At 43.9% G+C, this 20,878-nt stretch overlaps 1 protein-coding gene across 5 annotated transcripts in view; it reads right to left on the reverse strand.

The window, feature by feature from the left end:
• Positions 1-8,638: 8,638 nt before the first annotated feature.
• Positions 8,639-20,878, reverse strand: part of LOC309631698 (uncharacterized protein) — a 110,117-nt gene continuing 97,877 nt past the window's right edge. For 3 of the 5 annotated variants that reach the window (XM_082398540.1, XM_082398539.1, XM_082398538.1), the window contains 3 exons: positions 20,099-20,169; positions 17,503-17,589; positions 8,639-15,449 (listed from right to left, as the gene is read on the reverse strand). In XM_082398540.1, the coding sequence (XP_082254666.1) occupies positions 12,338-13,423 (1,086 nt within the window). In that variant the 5' untranslated portion in view covers positions 13,424-15,449; positions 17,503-17,589; positions 20,099-20,169 and the 3' untranslated portion in view covers positions 8,639-12,337. The remainder of the gene's footprint in view (positions 15,450-17,502; positions 17,590-20,098; positions 20,170-20,878) is intronic. The other 2 variants (XR_014246436.1, XM_082398541.1) reach the window with 2 other exon arrangements.

Genomic DNA, 20,878 nt, shown 5'->3' on the forward strand with positions numbered 1-20,878 from the left:
AACTATAATCTCTTCAAATATTTTCTCAGTCCCTTTCTTTTTCTCTTCTTCTTCTGGGACCCCTATAATTTGAATGTTGGTGTGTTTAATGTTGTCCCAGAGGTCTCTGAGACTGCCTTCAATTCTTTTCATTCTTTTTTCTTTATTCTGCTCTGCAGTAGTTATTTCCACTATTTTATCTTCCAGGTCACTTATCCGTTCTTCTGCCTCAGTTATTCTGCTATTGATTCCTTCTCGAGAATTTTAAATTTCATTTAGTGTTGTTCATCATTGTTTCTTTGGTCTTTAGTTCTTCCAGGTCCTTGTTAAATGTTTCTTGTATTTTCTCCATTCTATTTCCAAGATTTTGGATCATCTTTACCATCGTTACTCTGAATTCTTTTTCAGGTAGACTGCCTATTTCCTCTTCATTTGTTTGGTCTGGTGGGTTTTTACTTTGCTCCTTCATCTGCTGTGTGTTTCTCTGTCTTCTCATTTTGCTTAACTTACTGTGGTTGGGGTCTCCTTTTTGCAGACTGCAGGCTCATAGTTCCCATTGTTTTTGGTGTCTGCCCCCAGTGGGTGAGGTTGGTTCAGTGGGTTGTGTAGGCTTCCTGGTGGAGGGGACTAGTGCCTGTGTTCTGGTGAATGACGCTGGATCTTGTCTTTCTGGTGGGCAGGACCACGTCAGTGGTGTGTTTTGGGGTGTCTGTGACCTTATTATGATTTTAGGCAGCCTCTCTGCTAATGGGTGGCATTATGTTCCTGTCTTCCTAGTTGTTTGGCATAGGTTGTCCAGCACTGTAGCTTGCTGGTTCTTGAGTGGAGGTGGGTCTTAACATTGAGGTGGAGATCTCTGGGAGAGCTTTCACCATTTGATTTTATGTGGAGCCAGGAGGTCTCTGGTGGACAAATGTCCTGAACTTGGCTCTCCCATCTCAGAGGCAGAAGCCTGACACCTGTCCAGAGCACCAAGACCCTGTCAGCCACACGTCTCAGAAGAAAAGGGAGAAAAAAAGAAAGAAGTAAAGAAAAAAATAAAGTTATTAAAAGAAAAAAAATTATTAAAAATAAAAAAAGATAGCAACCAAACCAAAAAACAAATCCACCAATGATAAGTTCTATAAACTATACTAAAAAAAAAAAAAGAAAACAAAAAAACCAAAAAAACGGACAGCCATAAACCTAGGACACATGGTAAATGCAAAGCTATACAGACAAAATCACACAAAGAAGCATACACATAAACACTCACAAAGAGAGAAAAAGGAAAAGTATATATATATCGTTGCTCCCAATGTCCACTGCCTCAAATTTGAGATGATTCATTGTTTCCTCAGGCATTCCACAGATGTAGGGTACATCAAGTTGATTGTGGAGATTAATCCGCTGCTCCTGAGGCTGCTGGGAGAGACTTCCCTTTCTCTTTTTTCGCAGAGCTCCTGGGGTTCAGCTTTGGATTTGCCCCCACCTCTGCCTGTAGGTCTCCTGAGGGCGTCTGTTCTTCACTCAGACAGGACGGGGTTAAGGTAGCAGCTGAGTAGGGGATTCTGGCTCACTCAGGCCTGGGGAAGGGAGGGGTACGGAATGCAGGGCGAGACTGCGGCGGCAGAGGCTGGTGTGATGCACCAGCCTGAGGTGCGCCTTGTGTTCTCCTGGGGAAGTTGTCCCTGGATCACGGGACCCTGGCAGTGGTGGGCTGCACAAGCTCCTGGGAGGGAAGGTGTGGATAGTGACCTGTGCTTTCACACAGGCTTCTTGGTGGCTGCAGCAGCAGCCTTAGTGTTTCATGCCCGTCTCTGGTGTCCACGCTGATAGCTGCGGTTCACGCCCGTCTCTGGAGTTTGTTTAGGGGGTGCTCTGAATCCCCTCTCCTTGCGCACCCCGAGACAATGGTCTCTCGACTCTTAGTGAGGTCCACGCTTTTTCCCGTACTCCCTCCCGGCTAGCTGTGGCGCACTAGCCCCCTTCAGGCTGTGTTCATGCAGCCAACCCTAGTCCTCTCCCTGGAATCTGACCTCTGAAGCCCGAGCCTCAGCTCCCAGCCCCCACCCGTCCTGGCTGGCGGGTGAGCAGGCAAGCCTCTCGGGCTGGTGAGTGCTGGTCAGCCCCAATCCTGTGTGCAGGAATCTCTCTGCACCTCTGTTGCTGTGCTCTACTCCGTGGCTCTGAAGCTTCCCCCCCGCCACCTCCGTCTCCACCAGTGAAGGGGCTTCCTATTGTGTGGAAACTTTTCCTCCTTCACAGATTCCTCCCAGTGGTGCAGGTCCCGTCTCTATTCTTTTGTCTCTGTTTTTTTGTTTTTTCTTTTGCCCTACCCAAGTACGTGGGGAGTTTCTTGCCTTTTGGGAAGTCTGAGGTCTTCTGCCAGCGTTCAGTAGGTGTTCTGTAGGAGTTGTTCCACATGTAGATGTATTTCTGATGTATTTGTGGGGAGGAAGGTGATCTCCACGTCTCATTCCTCCGCCATCTTGAAGGTCTCTCTGCTATTGTTTTCTTCATCTCTATTTATTTCTGCTCTGATCTTTATGATTTTTTTCCTTCTACTAACTTTGGGTTTTGTTTGTTCTTCTTTCTCTAGTTGCTATAGGTGTAAGTTTAGGTTGTTTGAGATTTTTCTTGTTTCCTGAGGTAAGATTGTATTGCTATAAACTTCCCTCTTAGAACTGCTTTTGCTGCATCCCATAGGTTTTGGAGCATCATATTTTTGTTGTTATTTGTCTCTAGGTATCTTTTGATTTTCCTCTTTGATTTTTCAGTGATCTGTTGGTTATTTAGTAACATATTGTTTAGCCTCCATGTGTTTGTGTTTTTTACAGTTTTTTTTTTCCTGTAGTTGATTTCTAATCTCATAACTTTGTGGTTGGAAAAGATGCTTGATATGATTTCAATATTCTTAAATTTACTGAGGCGTGACATGTTACCCAAGATGTGATCTGTCTTGGAGAATGTTCCTTGCGCACTTGAGAAGAAAGTGTATTTCTGCTTTCAGATAGAATGTCCTGTAAATATCAATTAAGTCTATCTGGCCTAATGTGTCATTTAAGCCTTGTGTTTCCTTATTCATTTTCTGTCTGGATGATATATCCACTGGTGTAAATGGGGTGTTAAAGTCCCCCACTGTCATTGTGTTACTGTCGATTTCCCCTTTTGTGGCTGTTAGCATTTGCCTTATATATTGAGGTGCTCCTATGTTGGGTGTATATATATTTTAATTGGTGTATCTTCTTCTTGGGTTGATCCCTTGATCATTATGTAGTGTCCTTCCTTGTCTCTTGTAACAGTCTTTAAAGTCTATTTTATCTAATATAAATATTGCTACTCCAGCTTTCTTTTGATTTCAATTTGCAGGGAATATCATTTTCCATCCCCTCACTTTCAGTTTGTATGTGTCCCTAGGTCTGAAATGGGCCCTTTATAGACAGCATATATATGGGTCTTGTTTTTGTATCCATTCAGCCAGTCTCTGTCTTTATGTTGGAGCATTTAATCCATTTACATTTGAGGTAATTATCGATATGTATGTTCCTATTGCCATTTTCTTAATTGTTTTTGGTTTGTATTTGTAGGTCGTTTTTCTTCCCTTCCTCTTTTGTTCTCTTCTCTTGTCATTTGATGACCATCTTTAGTGTTGTGTTTGGGCTGCATTTTCTTTTTTGCATGTGTATCTTTTGTAGATTTTTGGATTGAATTTCCCATGACATTTTGATAAAGCAGTCTGTAGATATATACAAGTTTCTTATAAGCGGGTGGTCTCTTAATTTCAAATGCAATTCCCATTTCCTGCATTTTTACTCTCCTCATGGTTGCTGGTTTTGATATATTTGTGTATGGATGATTTCCTGCTTTTACTCCATGTTTGCATTTACCAGTGAGCGTTCCCCTTTGTGATTTTCTTATTTCTAGTTGTGGCCTCTTTTTTTTCCCCCCTGTGCTTAGAGAAGTTCCTTTAGCATTTCTTGTAAAGCTGGTTTGATGGCGGTGAATTCTCTTAGCTTTTGCTTGTCTGTAAAGCTTTGATTTCTCCATCAAATCTGAGTGAGAGCTTTGCTGGGTAGGGTAATCTTGGTTGTAGGTTTATCCCTTTCAGCACTTTAAATATATTGTGTCTCTCCCTTCTGGTCTGCAGTTTCTGCTGAAAAATCAGCTGATAACCTTGTGGGCATTCCCTTGTATGTTATTTGTTGCTTTTCCCTTGTTGCTTTTAATATTTGTTTGTAGTTAATTTTTGTTAGTTTGATTAATATGTGTCTTGGCAGGTTCCTCCTTGGGTTTATCCTGTATGGGACTCTCTGCACTTCCTGGACTTGGGTGACTATTTCCTTTCCCATGTTAGAGAAGTTTTCAGCTATAATCTCTTCAAATATTTTCTCAGGCCCTTTCTTTTTCTCTTCTTCTTCTGGGACCCCTATAATTCAAATGTTGGTATGTTTAATGTTGTCCCAGAGGTCTCTGAGACTGCCATCATTTGTTTCCATTCTTTTATCTTTATTGTTTTCCACAGCAGAGATTTCCACCATTCTGTCTTCCAGCTTGCTTATCTGTTCTTCTGCATCAATTATTCTGCTATTGATCCCTTCTAGTGTATTCTTCATTTCAGTTATTGTATTGTTTATCTCTGTGTTTGTTCTTTAGTTCTTCTAGGTCTTTGTTAAACATTTTTTGTATCTTCTTGATCTTTGCCTCCATTCTTTTTCAGAGCTCTTGGATCATGTTTACTGTCATTATTCTGAATTCTTTTTCAGGTAGATTACCTACCTCCTCTTCATTTAATTGTTCTTGTAGGTCTTTATCTTGCTCCTTCATCTGCAACATATTTCTTTGTCGTCTCATTTTGTCAAAATTACTGTGTTTGTGGTCTCCTTTGTGCAGGCTGCAGGATCATAGTTGCTCTTGCTCCTGGTGTCTGCCCCCTCGTGGGTGAGTTTGCTCCAGAGGCTTGTGCCATTATCCCCTTCATAGGGGGTTTGACTGGTGTCGTGGTGACCAGAGCCTGCCCTGGATATTGAGAACCTCCCCTTTGCTCTGTCGTTGTCACTGCCCTGTCAGGGGTGGGGTCTGCTCCCTAGTTATTGGAGTAGAGGCCCTCAGATCTGTTTCTTAGCTGTATTTCTGATCTGTAGTGCAAGGTAGGTGGGATTAGAGCAGTTCCACTGGGAGTGAAGCCACTGAGTATTCCTCCTCTGGAGCTGTTCACCAGCTGTGAATGTGCTCCATTGTGTCCCCTTTCACCCATTGTGTGGGCTCACAAAATAACCTGTTGTTGGCACTGCTCTCAGTCCCACCCTTGGTGTGGGTATGCTGCCCTGGTGACTCTCAGGTGGTTTTTTCACCAGGCCACTGGCACAGATCCATTGAGGTCACGTCCCAGGTCTGCAGTAGCCGTGCACCTGGACCTGCTGTGGGAGCTATGCAGGCAGCTCAGAGTCTGGCCTGGCCCAACCCCCACCATGTACATACGTGTCCACAAAGCCCACAGCTGCTTAAGCCAGACCCACCCCAGCTGCTGGAGCACTTGCCCTTTCAGATGTTTCACAGATGCTGAATTTAGGAAGCCTTCACGGGGGTGTAACTTCACGGTTCCTGCAGCTACGAGAAGAGGTTTCAGTTCTTCTTAGTCACATGGCTCCTGGGGCTCAGCTGTGGTTTCAGCCCCACCTCTGTGTGTGTTCCTCCCACCAGAGTCTGCTCCAGAAGTTGCCAGAGCACACAAGCCCATCAGGCAGGAAGGGGCCGAGGCGGTGATCACAGCGAGCAGGCCACCCAAGTAGGAGGGTGCTGGGTAGCGATTGAACATATCATTTGGTGATCAGGGTGAGCGGGCTGCTCAGGCGAGGTTAGGGGGCAAGGAAGCGATGGCAGGGGCACGCAAGCCAGCTCTGGTGTGAGCCCTCCCTAGTGCCCATGGAGGCAGGGGCCAGCGTGTGAGGAGAGAGGCTGCAATGGTGGCCCAGCCCTCTGCGTGTCACTCAACAATGGCACTTTGCTTCTGTGGTGGTCTGTGCTTCCTCCACAAGCATTCCCATTTGCAGAGTTCCTCACTCCCGACCTCTCAGGCTGTCTCCTCACAGCCAACAGCGGTTCCTCCCTGGGTCTGGTCTCCAAATCCCACGTTCCAGCCCCCAGCCCCCATGTGCACTGATGGACACATGTCTCAGGCTGTGGCATGCAGGGCTGTGGCACAGACCATCTGTGTAGGTCTCACTCTGTCCTGCCTGCCACAGACTGGTTGCTGGGCTCTCCTCCGAGCCCCCAAAGCTCCCCTTCTTTCCCAGCTGATCTTCCTGCAGTGAGGAGGCTTCCCGATGCAGGAACCTCTCCCCAGTTCCCCGCCAGGGAGGCAGGTCCCATCCTGCTTCCTTTCCTCTTCTTTTTCCCGTCTTTCTTTCATCCTACCCAGTTACGTGGGGATCTTTCTTGTCCTTTTAGGTGTCCGATATCCTCTGCTAGTGTTCATCAGGTGCTCTGTGTGAATTGTTCCATTTTTAGATGTATTCTTGATGTGTTTGTGGGGAGAGATGAAGTCCACGTCCTTCTACTCCTCCACCATCTTGGAAAGCTCCCTGTCAAAGGGTGTTATGCCTGTGTTTTCCTCTAAGAGTTCTGCAGTGTAGCCTCACATTTAGGTCTTTGATCCATTTTGAGTTTATTTTTGTGCATGGTGTTAGAAATGGTTCTAATTTTCATTCTTTTACATGTAGCTGTCCAGTTTTCCCAGCACCACTTGTTGAAGAGTCTGTCTTTTCTCCATTGTATATTCAGGTAACTTTTTAAAGTATCTCTTTGAGGTACCATGTTTAGAGATTTTATATATCTCTTCATCTTTATTTTTTTTTTTAGCCAGAGGAGTGTAATTTGATTCATTCACTTTCATTTCTGATATACTTGGCCTTATTTCTGTCAACTGGCTTTATGACTCGTTTTCTAAGCTTTCTTCAATTTATTTGCTTATACATGTACCTATTTTTTTTTAATTTAAAAATATATTCCAGTTGTTCCCAAGTGCTTCCTTTAAAAACAAAAACAAAAAACATTCTTAATCAATTAAGAACATAGAAAACAAAAATATATTACTTAATATACAACAGAAAATCTCCAAAAGGCTTCAAGTATATTAACTAATTTAATCCTTACAACAGCCTTATGATGTGGGCAATATTAAAGTCTTATTTTAAGCATGAGAAAACTGACAAAATACTTATATCCCTAGTAAGAGTACAGATATATGTGCACCTAAAATGTAGTTTCAAAATGTATGAAACAAAAATTGAAGGAACGTAAAAGAGAGACAAATATACCATCACAGTGGGGGATGGTAAAATACCTCTTAATAATTGATAGAAAAAGCAACAACAAATCAGTAACTGCATATGTCTTTGAGTAAAATCTTTAGCAAAGTTGACCTGATATAAATACAATGCCATACCCAACAAATGTAGAATGCTCACTTTTTAAAAGTATATAAAAATGAATTACAGAAACTAAGGGCATGCTGAAAGGTCGACCAAGATGATGACATAGGAAGGCCCTGAACTTCCCTCCTCCCGGAATGCAATGAATGTACAGCTACACAAGGAGTAATTCCCTCTGAAAGAAATCCAGAAACTAGCTGAGTAACTCCTACACATCGACTGAATGAGAAAATACCCACACAAAAATGGATAGGAAAAGATGAGACACATTCTCACCATAACCCCTACCCCAAGCACAGTGCCATACAAATGGGAGGGAACCCTCAACTCCCAGGTTCTCCCTGAAGAGTGGAAGTTTTTTACTGCACATCCAGTGTGCCAAATTTTGAGACTCCCACAGAGGTATGGTGCCCCCAAACATCTCTCTATCTCTGGAATCCAATAAGGCTCATGTCCAGGAGACCCACAAGGCTATAGCAAATGAAAAAGCAGTTCTTAATGGGCATGTGAACACTTGCTGTGGCTATTCCCCCAGGGCTCAGCACAAAAAGAAGAAGCAAAAAAATGCCCCCAAAAATGCCCATCTCCCAATCTCTCCCTGGAAGGGGTCTAACTGCATACTGCTGCCTGAGGGTCCAAACTTCAAATGTAGCAAACATGGAGGGGCTGGCTACAATCCTTCCCCAGAGACTAGGGAGGCTGGTGACATTACCCCTGCCTTCCCCCTCTGGCACACTGCAACAATACAATCAAGTCACCAGTACCTTCCTAGAAGGAGCTTGTATACACTTCTGGTTTTCCAACTTTTGCAGCTACCCCATAAGGGACTGGCCTCAAAATCAACTAGCTCTGATAGTCAACAGGGTTCGCATTCCCAAGTTCCAAAGGACTGTAGCAAACAAATAAGCAATTTTTAAACAGGTGCAGGAACCCCCCCCCCCCACCCCCGACTACCACGTGGCTGTACACCAGGGCACAGTGCAGATACAACAGGTAAAAATGCTCATCTCCTAGTTTCTCCCTGGGGCTTAACTACATACTTTCCTAGCTGGTGAGTGAGGGTCCAGCTTCTAATCAGTCTTCATCTAGGTGCTGACTGTGACCCTCCCCTTTGGGACACTGATGACAAGTCTTGGTGTTGTAGGAGAGGGGAATGTCATGTCCTGGGACATGCAGGAGTCCTTAGGACAAACTGCCAAGTGAAGGTTCTTGGCTTCATGGGGAAAGAATTCAAGAGCAAGCCAAAGTAAAGGAAAAGCAAGTTTATTTAGAGAGATAGACATTCCATAGGCAGAACTTGGACCACCTTGGAAAGTGAGAGGAGTGGCCCCATGGCATGGGAAAGTGAGAGTGGCCCGGGAGTATGGGGTCTTTGGTTTTCATGGGCTAAGTAATTTCATAGGCTAATGAGTGGGAGGAATAGTCTTGTTATTTTGGGTTAGGGTAGAGATTTCCCAGGGATTAGGCCACTGCCCACTTTTTGGCCTTTTATGGCCCTCCTGGGAACTTCCATGGCATAAGGGGGTTGTTTTTTAGTACGACAATGAGGGTATAATGAGCTAAAGGTCAATGACCAGACTATTCTCAAAGCCACCTGGGTTTCAGCTGGTTCCAGCTGGTCTTTATCACATCCCAACAGCTGAGCCCCTTCTTCATTTCTAGGCTTTGTGTCCTTTCCCTTTCCCTCCTGTCTCATTTCCCCCTCAGAGATTTTACTTCCATATTCTTCTGGGAAGTAGAAGGGCCATGGTCCGTCTTCTATAGCTGCTTCAGGGCTGGGCAGGGGCATCAACCCTGCCTGCCTGTCAGTGAGTAAAAATCTCTGGTTGCCTGGTCTAGGGGTCCCAGAGGCAGGACAGCTTCTTGTTTTGAGTCAGAGAGCAGTTATGGGCAGTAATCCTCGCAGAGCCATCATTTTGATGTGGAACTGTCAAAGACCTGGAAGACAGGAACTTTACCAAGAGGTTAAAGAGGCAGGGTCCAAAGAGAGGGATAGGAATATGACCATTACTGAGCCCAGGAGGGGCAGGAACCAAGTAAGGCTAGGGAGGCCACTCTTAATGGTGGACCAGATGGCATTAGAGTCTCACCCCTGGTTATAGCGGTGTAACCATGATGCTTATTTATAAATCTTTTTGATGTCCATCTCAATCTGGACCAACTTATTAACAGGTACAGCAGATTTTGTTTATGACTGCATAAACACCACCCTGCTCCACCAGCAAGTAATCCAAGGCCAACTGTCCATGACCACCACATTGCCTGGTGAGTTTAAAGAAGCTGAAAGCCTATTTAGGGCATTTCCGGTGGTCAGGGCTAGGCTCTCGAAAGTGTTGGTTAGATTTTCTAGGTTACCTCGTGGTAGGCAAAGCCTCCCCATGGAGCTGATAATCCCCCTGTCAGTCCTATTCCTGCCAATGTGAATATGATGGCCCACCTGGGATGGTATTGAGTATTATTATGTATTGTGACTGTAAATGGAAACAAATGTCCTAATATACATTCTCCCTCATGCAACACATTATTATCAACATAAGGATAAGCGTTCACATAGGGACCAATTTTTCCCTGAGGTGCCCTTGTCTTTGGGCCCTCATTTTGGGGAACGCCACATATGCAGACATATCCTGAAGGTGCAACAAGAGATCTGGGAAGAGAAGAATTTAACAAGGAAGCAGCTGTCCAGATCTATGGAAGGGACAAGTTATGATCACAATACGGGTACAAGGGGCCATTAGTATATTCAAAATAGTTAAGTCCAGGAGTATTCCATGCCCTTGGCTTAGATGAGATGGTGTAGTAAGAGGTTTTTACCCATCACTTCCATAGAGCCCAACAATTTCTAGCCCAACTTTTAGTCCACTCCATCCCTATCCTGTAAGGCACCTTGGGTCTGGTCTTCATTATAAGTGCACAGAGTGGAGGCATTCCTGGGAATGCAGTTTGGGTCCAGGTTCCAAAACACCATGGTGATATTATCATCTGGTGGCCAAGGATTTCTCCAAAGAGGCTCATCATACCCAAGAGAACCAGAGGTGTAGTGGCATTGGAAGCATGACTGGTTTTCTGAATAACAAAAGTAGCCATGATTAATGGAAAAGTTGTAAGTCACTCTTTTAAAAGGAGTCAGTCGTAGGCAAGGTGTTGGGCCTGACGGGTATTGCCTATTGCACTCAAATCAGTGGAGGTTTTGTTTTCCATGTGTTTGAATTGATAATACCCTTGTTGTATGTACCTATTTGTACCTGTAATGTTTGTTGTAAGCCAGGGTTTTTATGACAGACCCAACAATTAACTAGTTTTTCTCCCCAGGCAACTATTTTAGATATGTTTACTCAAGCATTATTTTCCCATTTCCCCTGTGACACGACCATTGTCAGAAGTCTTACCAGGAGTATCATGGCTTTCAACATCGTATTACTATATACTTTTTTCAGACCCAGCAGGGGCAAAGAAGATGTTTACCAGGGGGAGGGGGTTCTGAAAAGCGGCAGAATAAGAGCATGATAGAAACACAAGGAATACTAGGCCAACCCAGCACGGCCACATGAAGTCACTTATCTGTTCTCTTGAGCAGGTATCTGAGGTCTTCCACTGGCTCGCAGGAGCAGGTCCCCTCTGGTTCCCTTTGGGACTTAGAAGATACAGGTTTTATTTCAGATGGATGTACCCAACTCTCCATAGCTTGACAGCAGTTGGGGTACTCAGTAACACTTGATATGGTCCCTTCCATTTTGGTTGTAGCTGGTCCTCAGGGGACCCTTCCTTCCATGTTTTTAGTAGGACACGGTCCCTTGACTGGATGGAGACCTCAACGTTTTCTTTTGTAGGGGTGAGTAGCGCTTTGTTTCTGTATTCTTGGAGGGCACTTTGAACTTGGCTCAAGCTGAGAATGTGGGAGACTGATTTGTGGGTTTCCTCGTCAAATGAGATCTGAAATCAAAAAGGACCTCCCATAGGTCATTTCAAATGGGCTAAGTTTTAAAATTCCCTTTGGGGCCATCCTGGTCCATAGAAGGGCTACAGGCAGGAGGGAAACTCAGGTTTCTGAAGTCTCTTGGTATAGCTTAGCAAGCATTCTTTTTAGTACAATATTTGCTTTTTCCTACCTTGCCTGAAGATTGGGGCCTCCAGAAAGAGTGGAAGTAGTAGTTAACACCCAGAGCTGAGGAAACCTGTTGGGTCAGCTTGGGCAGTGAAGGCATGTCTGTTATCACTCTGTAAGCTTTTGGGTAACACAAATCTTGGAATTATCTCTTTAAGCAGAAATCTGAATATGTCTGTTGCCTTTTCAGTTCTAGCAGGGATAGCTTCTATCCACCTTGTAAGATGCCTATGAATACCAATAGGTATTTTCATCCCCTACATAGGGGCATTTGGGTAAAGTCCATTTGCCAATCTTCTGCTGGATAGGTTCCCCGATGTTGTAGGAGCTGAGTTAGTTAGGGGTAGAGGTATGGGGTGGCTTCCTGGGTCACTGCGGGCATAAAGCTCGCAAGCTCTGGTGACATTTTTAACAGTTTGGGACAGTCCCTTACCCAGGAACACTTGAGTAACCAGTTTGAATAGGGAGTCCCACCCTAAGTGGGAGGATTTGTGGAAGTGCTTAATTCCTTTCCATTGCTTGGCCCCGGGAATGAGAAGCTTGTTATCTTTTTAACATCTTTATTGGAGTATAATTGCTTTACAATGGTGTGTTAGTTTCTGCTTTATAACAAAGTGAATCAGTTATACATATACATATGTTCCCATATCTCCTCCCTCTTGCGTCTCCCTCCCTCCCACCCTCCCTATCCCACCCCTCTAGGTGGTCACAAAGCACCGAGCTGATCTCCTTGTGCTCTGCGGCTGCTTCCCACTAGCTATCGGTTTTACATTTGGTAGTGTATATATTCCATGCCACTCTCTTGAAGTAAGTCAGGAAGAGAAAAGCTTGTTATCTTTTGTCAGCCACCCGGAGAGGCCTCTTTCCAGTCCCCCACGTTTAGCCCAGTTGAGTTCTTCAGGTGTATAAGATGGCGCCATTGGGAAGGGTGGACTGTCGGGTATGAGAGCTGCAGCTTGTAGAACTGGCTGTTCTTTACCGTCTTAGCAGCCTTGTCTGCCAGGGCATTTCCCCTTATAAGGGAGGTACGGCCCCTTTGGGGACCCCTGCAGTGAACAACTGCAACCTTCTTTGGAAACTGGACCGCTTTTAGGAGTTCTAGAATTTCTGCCTGTTTTATAGGGGATCCTTTGGCTGTTGGTAGTCCCCTTTCTTTCCATATGGTAGCATGGGCATGTAGTACTAGGAATCCATACTTGGAATCCTTTCCTAGCTGGAGTGCTCTTGTCAAGGCAATCAACTCGGCCTTTTGGGCAGAAGTGTAAGAGGGTAGAGATCCAGACTCAACAGTTGTCTGCAGGCTGGCCTTTCTCACCCCTTCATGTATAAAACTCGTTCCATAGGTAAACCATTTTGCATCAGGTTTGTTCAGGGACTCATCCTTGAGGTCTGGCCTACTGGAATAAACTTGTCCAATAGTCTCTGCATAGGAGTGAATGAGGGACCCTTGGGGTGGGGGATCCGGCATTAGAGTAGCTGGGTTCAGGACCTGGCAAACCTTTGCTAATGCGTTTCCAAACAGGTGAGGGCTATCCCTGAAGCCTTGGGGCAGCACAGTCCAGGCTAGCTGCGAAGTGCTATGAGTGTCTGCATCTGTCCACTCAAAGGCAAAGAGGTACTGGGAGTCTGGGTGCAGGGGAATGCAAAAGAAGGTATCCTTTAGGTCTAGCACTGTAAACCAGTTGGCATTTTCTGGGACTTGGGTCAGTACGGTGTATGGATTAGGGGCTATCAGGTAAAATGGAACTACTACCTCATTAACAGCTCTCAGGTCTTGAACAAACCTGTGTTCGCTACTTTGGTTTTTTATGGACAGAATGGGGGTATTGCACAGAGACTGGATAACAGAGCATATCTTAAGAACTTGGTTATTAAAGGCTGGATACCTCGTTGGGCCTCGGGCCACAAGGGATACTGTTTGTTCCATGGGTAGTCAGCACTGGATCTGAATGAAATCTGAATTGGGGGCACGTTAGTAGCTCCGCCAGGAACCTCAGTGTCCCAGACAGAGGGGTTTACTTGAGAAACAATATGAGGTGGAAGGGAGACCTCCTCTGATCTGTGACTGAGGCAGGCTCCCATGGCTAAGAGCAGTTGTTTCTCCTGGTGGGTCCCTTCTCTGAGAGGGTCTCCAGATTGAACTACTGTCTAGAATTTAGTGAGCAAGTCCCCCCAACAAGGGGATGGGACACTCAGACATGAACAGAAACTAGTGTGCAAGGATAAAACTTCCTAGTAAGCAGCTGCGGGTGGTGTGTGAATCACCTGGCTTTGGGCCATCCAACAATCCCTGTTATTATACAGGATTGCGAAGACAAGGGTCCAGGGAAATCAGTCAGCACAGAGCAGGCGGCCCCCGTATCTAATAAAAAAAAAACCAACTTCCCTATGTGCCGCGTCAAGGATTACCCGAGGCTCCTCCCGGGAAATGACCAGGTGTCTTTTGGCAGCCAGGGAGGGTTTGGTTGGGCCCTGTCAGTCTTCAGTCCTCTCGGCCATTATGGGTTTGGACCCCCAAGTCCCCTTTGGGACTGGGGGCAGTCCAGCTTCCAGTGACCCTCTCGTTTGCATATGGGGCAGGGTCTCGGTGGACTTTTTCCACACTGGGGGCATTCGTTCTTCCAGAGGCCTTCCTGGCTGCATTTAAAATAGGTCCCTTCTCGGCGGGGCAGTGGCTCTGATCCAGATTTTCTAGATCCTGCCTTCATCATAGGCTTTGTAAGGGAGGGTAACCCTGAGGTGGTGAAGGGACTGACACCAGTAATGTGCCTTTCATTGTTGTCCCTGAATCCTTTTTGTTTCCTCAACCCTAACTCTATTGTTGAATACTCCAAAGGCCAAAGTCCTTGAGCTGATTTATGGGGGTTTGGGGTCCCATAGCTGTTTTCTGTAATTGTCTCCTTATGTCTGGGGCAGATTGAGTGACAAAACGGGTATTTACTAGGACTTACCCTTCAGGGGTGTCAGGATTAACATTGGTATACTTTCTAAAGGCTTCCACCAGGCAGCCTGGAAGAGGGGCAGATTCTCATCTTTTCCCTGTGTTACTTCTCTGACTTTGTCATAATTAACAGACTTAACAACACACCTTTTCATCTCTTCTATGAGGCAAGTTATCATGTGGCTCTTGCATTCAAGCCATCTGCCTCCCTGTTGGTAGTCCCAGTGGGGGTCTTGGTCAGGGATTGCATCCCCTCCAGTAAGGTAGAGAGCTTGATTTTGGGCTGCCAGTTCATTGGTATATGCCTGAGCTGCACCAAGGATCCGGCTTTTATCTTCAAAGGTGCAGCAGGTAGAAGGAAGGACCTGTGTGTCCCCCCCAAGTAAGTTCATAGGGCATTGTCAGCTTGGTGAATTCCTCTACAAACTGACTGGGATCCTCAGAAAAACGTCCAAATTTCTCTTTTCAAGTAGCTAGTTCAGCCATAGGAAAAGGGATATGGACTCTAATTGTTCCTCTGTCACCAGCCGGTCCTTCCCTTAAGGCAGGGGTCCCCAACCCCCGGGCCGCAGACCGGTACTGGTACCTGTACCGGTGAGAAACTGGGCCGCACAGCAGGAGGTGAGCGGCGGGCGAGTGAGCGAAGCTCCCCATCAGCGGCATTACCGCCTGAACCATCCCCCCTGGCCCCCATCCATGGAAAACCTGTCTTCCATGTTTGTCCCTGGTGCCAAAAAGGCTGGGGACTGCTGCCTTAAGGGACAGAGTTTGGTATTGGGAGGCTGGTAGGTAGCCCCTCTTCATGTAGTTCTGGCAGGACTCACCTCTGGTAACGGAGGATATAGGACAGGGCTGGAGGGATAAGGTGGAGGGATTTCCAGCAGCCCAGGTGGAGCGCTAGGGGTAGACCATCTGGAAGACTGTCCCCCGTCAGAACCAGGGGCTGTAGCAGTTCCCGGTTGTGGACCTCCAGGAGGTGGACTCATAAGGGGATCATCTAAAATATCAGCTTCTGTGGGGGAAGAAGACACTTTGAAGGAATGTGAGCCAGGCACACTCAGCAGGAGTTTTTTAGATCTGGATCTTGGAATAGGGTAATGAACATTTGGACATATGGGACTTCCCATTTGCTTTCCTTTTTTACAAAATAGGTCCAGCTGCAAGATGGTATTGTAATTCAATGACCCATTTTCTGGACAGATTTCTTGGTTCACTAGTTTGTATTGGGGCAATGCAGTATTACAAAATAAAATTCTTTTTTCTTAAGCCATCTTGCCTAAATTTACCCCAATTAGCTAATATGCATCCTAAAGGGGAGTCCTTCGGGGTGCTCGTAGTCACCCCCATTTTTGGTTAGGATGTTGTGAGGAGACAGGGGTCTGACAGATCCTGGCCAAATGGTAGTTTTCTGTCCTGGTGCTCTCCCAGTGTCCCTGGTATCCCAAAAACATGAGAAGGGAGTGCACAACTAGGGACTTCAGTGAATGGACCCCCTTAAGGGGGTGTTGCAGAATCCAGTTCTGATGGCAGTTAAAGAGATAGTATAATTGGCCCAGTCTGTGATGGCCCCTGATTCCAAGGTAGGGAATTCAGCAGAAGAGGTGTTTAATTAAGCAGGGAAAACTGGGCTTGTGGCCCTCAGGTCTTAAGAAAGGGTTGGTTTGACAAAGGCCACAGTGAGAGCACCTGCAGTCTGCCTGTTTGGCTAGCCTGAGGAGGCCCCCTGGGTTAGTTAAGGAGAGGAGTAGAGCCAGCAGGAGGAAAAGTGACTGGAGTGCCAAGGCCTAAGCCATTCAGAGAGGGAGGGAGGAAACATAGGCCCTGAATCAGCTAAGCAAATGATCTTTATCTCCCTGTGAAAGAAGAAAAGAAGTAGACAGAGCAGAAGAGTAGGACTGGAGCGCCACAAGCCACAAGGGACTGTGATGACAATACTGGGAGGAAAAAGTTCCCTTCAGGATGTAACCCTTATGATGTTTAGCATAACAATGTCAGAACAAACAGGGCGAAAATCAGCTGGGGACTCAGGATAATTTAGTAGGTTTTTACCTAAGTGGAGACTAAAGAGGGATACCTCTGTATAGCCGTGAAACAGAGGCAATACCAGACCTGTTGGCAAGGGGGCTCAAGGACCAGTAGACAGTCTAAGAAGTTGGGGGAAGCAGAGAGGAGAAGGCAGGGAAAATCCAGGGTGATGGATCTTGTGAATCCGAACTAGGTTAGGAAATATAAGTCTGAGAGGGAGGTGCCTGCCCTCAACTTCTGCTCAGGGCTGCAATGATGCCATGAGCCAGAGGTGCACTTGGGGAGGGCCTGTGGATCATCTCAGAAAGTGAGAGCAGCCCCAGGGCATGGGGCCATAGGTTTTTATGGGCTAAGTAATTTCATAGGCTAATGAGTGGGAGAAATATTCTTGCTGTTTCAGGGTAGGGTGGGGATTTCCGAGGAATTGGGCCACTGCCTACTCTTTGGTCTTTTATGGCCCTCCTGGGAACTGTTATGGCATAAGGGGGCGTGTTTTTTAGCATTACAATGAAGGTGTAATGAGCTAAAAGTCAAAGACTGGACTATTCTCAAAGCCACCTTGGTTTCAGCTGGTTCCAGCCAGTCTTTATCACATTCCAATAGCTGAGCCCCTTCTTCATTATCTAGCCTTTGTGTCCTGCCCCTTTCCCTCCTGTCTCATTGGCACATCCTCAACTACTGGAAGTTGCTAGAACAAAGAGGGCAGATTGGAAAATTACAAAGGTTTGAGACACAACCAGGAGTTAATACATGGTATCACAGAAGATTATATTCATTTCCATAGGATAGAAATTGATTGTTTGAAGGTGAGAAAAACAATACTGGTCATGAAGGAAGAGATTCTCAAATTGGACTACATTAAAATCAATACATTCTAGTCAACAAAGGATGTCACAAAGAGATTCTGGCAACTCACAGAGTAAGAGAAAATATTTGAAACATTTGTTCATGTTCATAAGATATTTTGACAATAGACTTGAATTGGCTTTAAACTGTATTGTACACCCAAATGACATATACACATATAAACAGGTGCTCACCTTACTATCATGAGGGAAAGAAGACTGAAAGCACATTAGATACCATTACAGATCCACCAAAATAGCTGAAGTTGACAAGACAAATGCCTGTGAAGATATGAAGCAATAGGAATGGAAACTGTTATAAGCTTAGAAAACTATTTGACTTTCAAGTTGAGCGTACGTATTCCTTAAGATTTAGCAATTTCATTATTCATACTCCTGTTAAATATGTACCTAGTGGAAATTTGTGCAGGAAGAGACATACACAAAAATGTTCCTTATCTCTAGTTGCCAAAAGCTGGAAACAACCCAAATATTTATCAACATTATAATCAATCAATCAATAAATGTTAATTCAGTAGAATATGATAAAGCAGTGAAACTGAATAAAGTACAGCTACACAACATGGATAGTCACAAAAAATACTGACTCTAGAACATAGATGGATAAGAACACATACTCTATTATTCCATTTACATGAAGTTCAAGCATAGGTAAAAATTAAACAGTGATTTTTTAAAGGCAGGCTAACTTTGGAGAAGACAGGTGTAATGATTGGAAGAAGGGCATGAGAGGAGTTTCTGGAGTGCTGGTTATGTTCTATTTGAAGAGCAGAGTAGTGGTCATACACATGAGTTTGTGTTGTATTAATTTATTGAATATATTTATGTTTTGTGCTTGATTGTATTATAGATCAATTGTGAACTGTATTGTAAATCAAAATTTTTTTTCTCACCTTTAATGTCTCATGTTAGCATGAGTGGGAGGGAGCTCCAACAACTTAAGAAGTCATAATCTTTCATAGATTGGGAGAGACAGTATGATTGAAAACAATTATGTATTTTTCCTTATCCTTATTCACATGTAATTCTGCCAGAGGGCTCAAATTATGAAGAAAGGAAAAGAGAAGCAATCTCAGAGAGCTCATACGAAATAATATCCCAAGGTCAAGCCTAGTCGGCCTTTTTGGAGCAGACATGACTTGTGGGCTGGAGGTACATCTAATAGGAACAGAAAGTTACGTGGAGAGGGGCTAATCTTAGCATCAAAAATCTCAATGCCAAGAGGTGAATCAAAAAATATAAAGTCAGAAATATAGAACTGATCAGGCAGATATATAAGTTCAGAGCAGATATTACATACCACGTCTGATGATGACACTTTTATGAACAAAAGTCATGAATATGAAAAATAAATTTATAAATTTTAATAAATTAAATTAGTTTTATTTAAATTAATTAATTTTAATAAATTAAGCTGTCAGGAAATCAAGTAAGTAACTTGACAGGAGGTTCAAGACAACAAAGTTCTGTGTAAGAGCAAGTTCATAAATATGGGCAAAGTATAGAATCAGGAGGTACTGGCTGTATATAAAACAGAAAACAAAGAAAAGCAAAAATAACCTTCAAATGAGTCAGGTTCAAACTAAAGCCAAATTCATTAAGAATATTTCCAAATGATTAACTATAAATATCACTTTGTGGGTCTTGACTATAAGAATAAGTATTTGGGAGTAATTTGCTGAGGAAAGGGTGTGTGTGCACTCAAGTGTGCATGTAATAGAAATGGAAAAAACCTAATTTCTGGCCCATTAATCCCCAAACAACCTTGAGTCATGTCTCATGCGTGATAGTGCATAATTTTGAAGTTGGCTAAATAGGTAAAAAGTTTCTACTTCCATTCCCTCCTCATTACTATCGCTTTAAAATATATTTGCCCTAAACATAAGTCTCTGAATAATTCTTTTCTAATACGAAGACATTGTACAAGAATTTTTGAGGGTACCTGAGAATTAACATTATCTAATCTGGAAAACTAAATTGTAATGTGACCTCTTTCATTAGTAGGAAAGAAAGAAAAAAATATAGACAAAAACTCAAAGCACAAAACTAATTTTCCATGGGATGTTTGAGAGGAAAAAAATAAAGAATCCTGTGTTTCTTTGAAGGTTTAATACAGCATGTAATCAGAAATAAATAAAAGTATACAAAATAATTAAAGTTTTTTTTGAAATTAAAAATTCATTTAAATGAAATTTATTAAACAGCAAGGTACAGCAGAAAGCACCTTGAAAAGCTTTGCATTAACTAGAGCTAAATAGCAATAAAAGTGTGGTGTAGAGAACAATGACTCTGTCTTGAGCCCAAACTCTGGGGTGCATGACTGTCCTAAGCCAAAGAGCTTTTCTCACAGAGCGTCTGAAATATTCATAGGTCCCACACTAGAATAAATTTATTGCTGCTATAAGATATATAAAAGGTTGATAAACTGCTTTCCTGACCTTGGAGAACTTTGTTGGCATATTAAGAGACTTTGATACATAGCAGAATGCAGGCATGCTTTGTGATTTGTTGGCTGCACAGTGCTGGGCCTGCACTCTTAGGTGCTTGGGAAACAAGTGGACCATGTAGAGAAGGCAGTCTGTGTGAAGGAGCCACACTCTCGCTGGCAAATACAGCAAGTGAAAACTTGGGGGATTTGAATGTTAACTCCATTTAAGCCCCATGCAAACCAAAACTTTATGACATATATGTTGTTCCCCGTACTGTCTCTCTGGTTTTCTGCTGTTTCTCTGCTTTCCTTGCTGGTAACATAGTATTTGACCCTCCATACCTTGTTTACAGAGTGTCGCCGTCCTGCAGCACATTGTGGCTCTAATAAGTGACAGCAACAGCTAGGAGAGCCTGCACGGTGAAAAGTAAAACCAAGCAGAGTTTTAATAACATGAGTGCTGAGCCCCATTAGTTCTACAAAAATGCCCTCGAAATATAGAGTTGAATGACTAACGGGGGGGATGGAAAGTGGGAAACACTGAAATGAAGGAAGCATTGGGAACATAAACGGTTAAAATTCATTTTTAGTTTATACGCCCAGAAGGCTCCTTTTAAAACCCGAAGCATTACAACAAAATTTATGGGAAACAGTTTTAAATTGTATTGTTTTTCCTATAATGTTTACCATATAATGTCCATCTGTTTTATTCAAGGAATGAGTTCAAGGTTAAAAAGTGTACTGGCAACAAAGATATAATTAGATTCACAAAAGTGACAAGACACTATTTTAATTTTTCTAATCCAGTCCAATGTATCCTTTATCATATATTGATTAGATAAGATTTTCCAGTGCTTTCCCATTTAAACCTATCCTACCTTTCTGACAGTGAAACATTCTATCCCAAAATAGGTTTTTTCCTGTTTTTAAGAGAGGTAATTAGGGGCATTCAAAAAGACATGTACTGAAGGAAAGGAGCAACTCTCCAGATGGGCTCAGTGGAATCAGACCACACTTAAACATTTCTTAGCCCACAAGTAGTAGAGTAACAATGGATAAAATCCCCTTTCATGTTCTTTGCTTTCAATTTAACAAGGATTACCCTTCAGCTGTGTAAGCTCT

This window comes from Balaenoptera borealis, assembly GCF_965194805.1.
Source record: "Balaenoptera borealis genome assembly, chromosome: 7".
Lineage (NCBI taxonomy): Eukaryota > Metazoa > Chordata > Mammalia > Artiodactyla > Balaenopteridae > Balaenoptera > Balaenoptera borealis.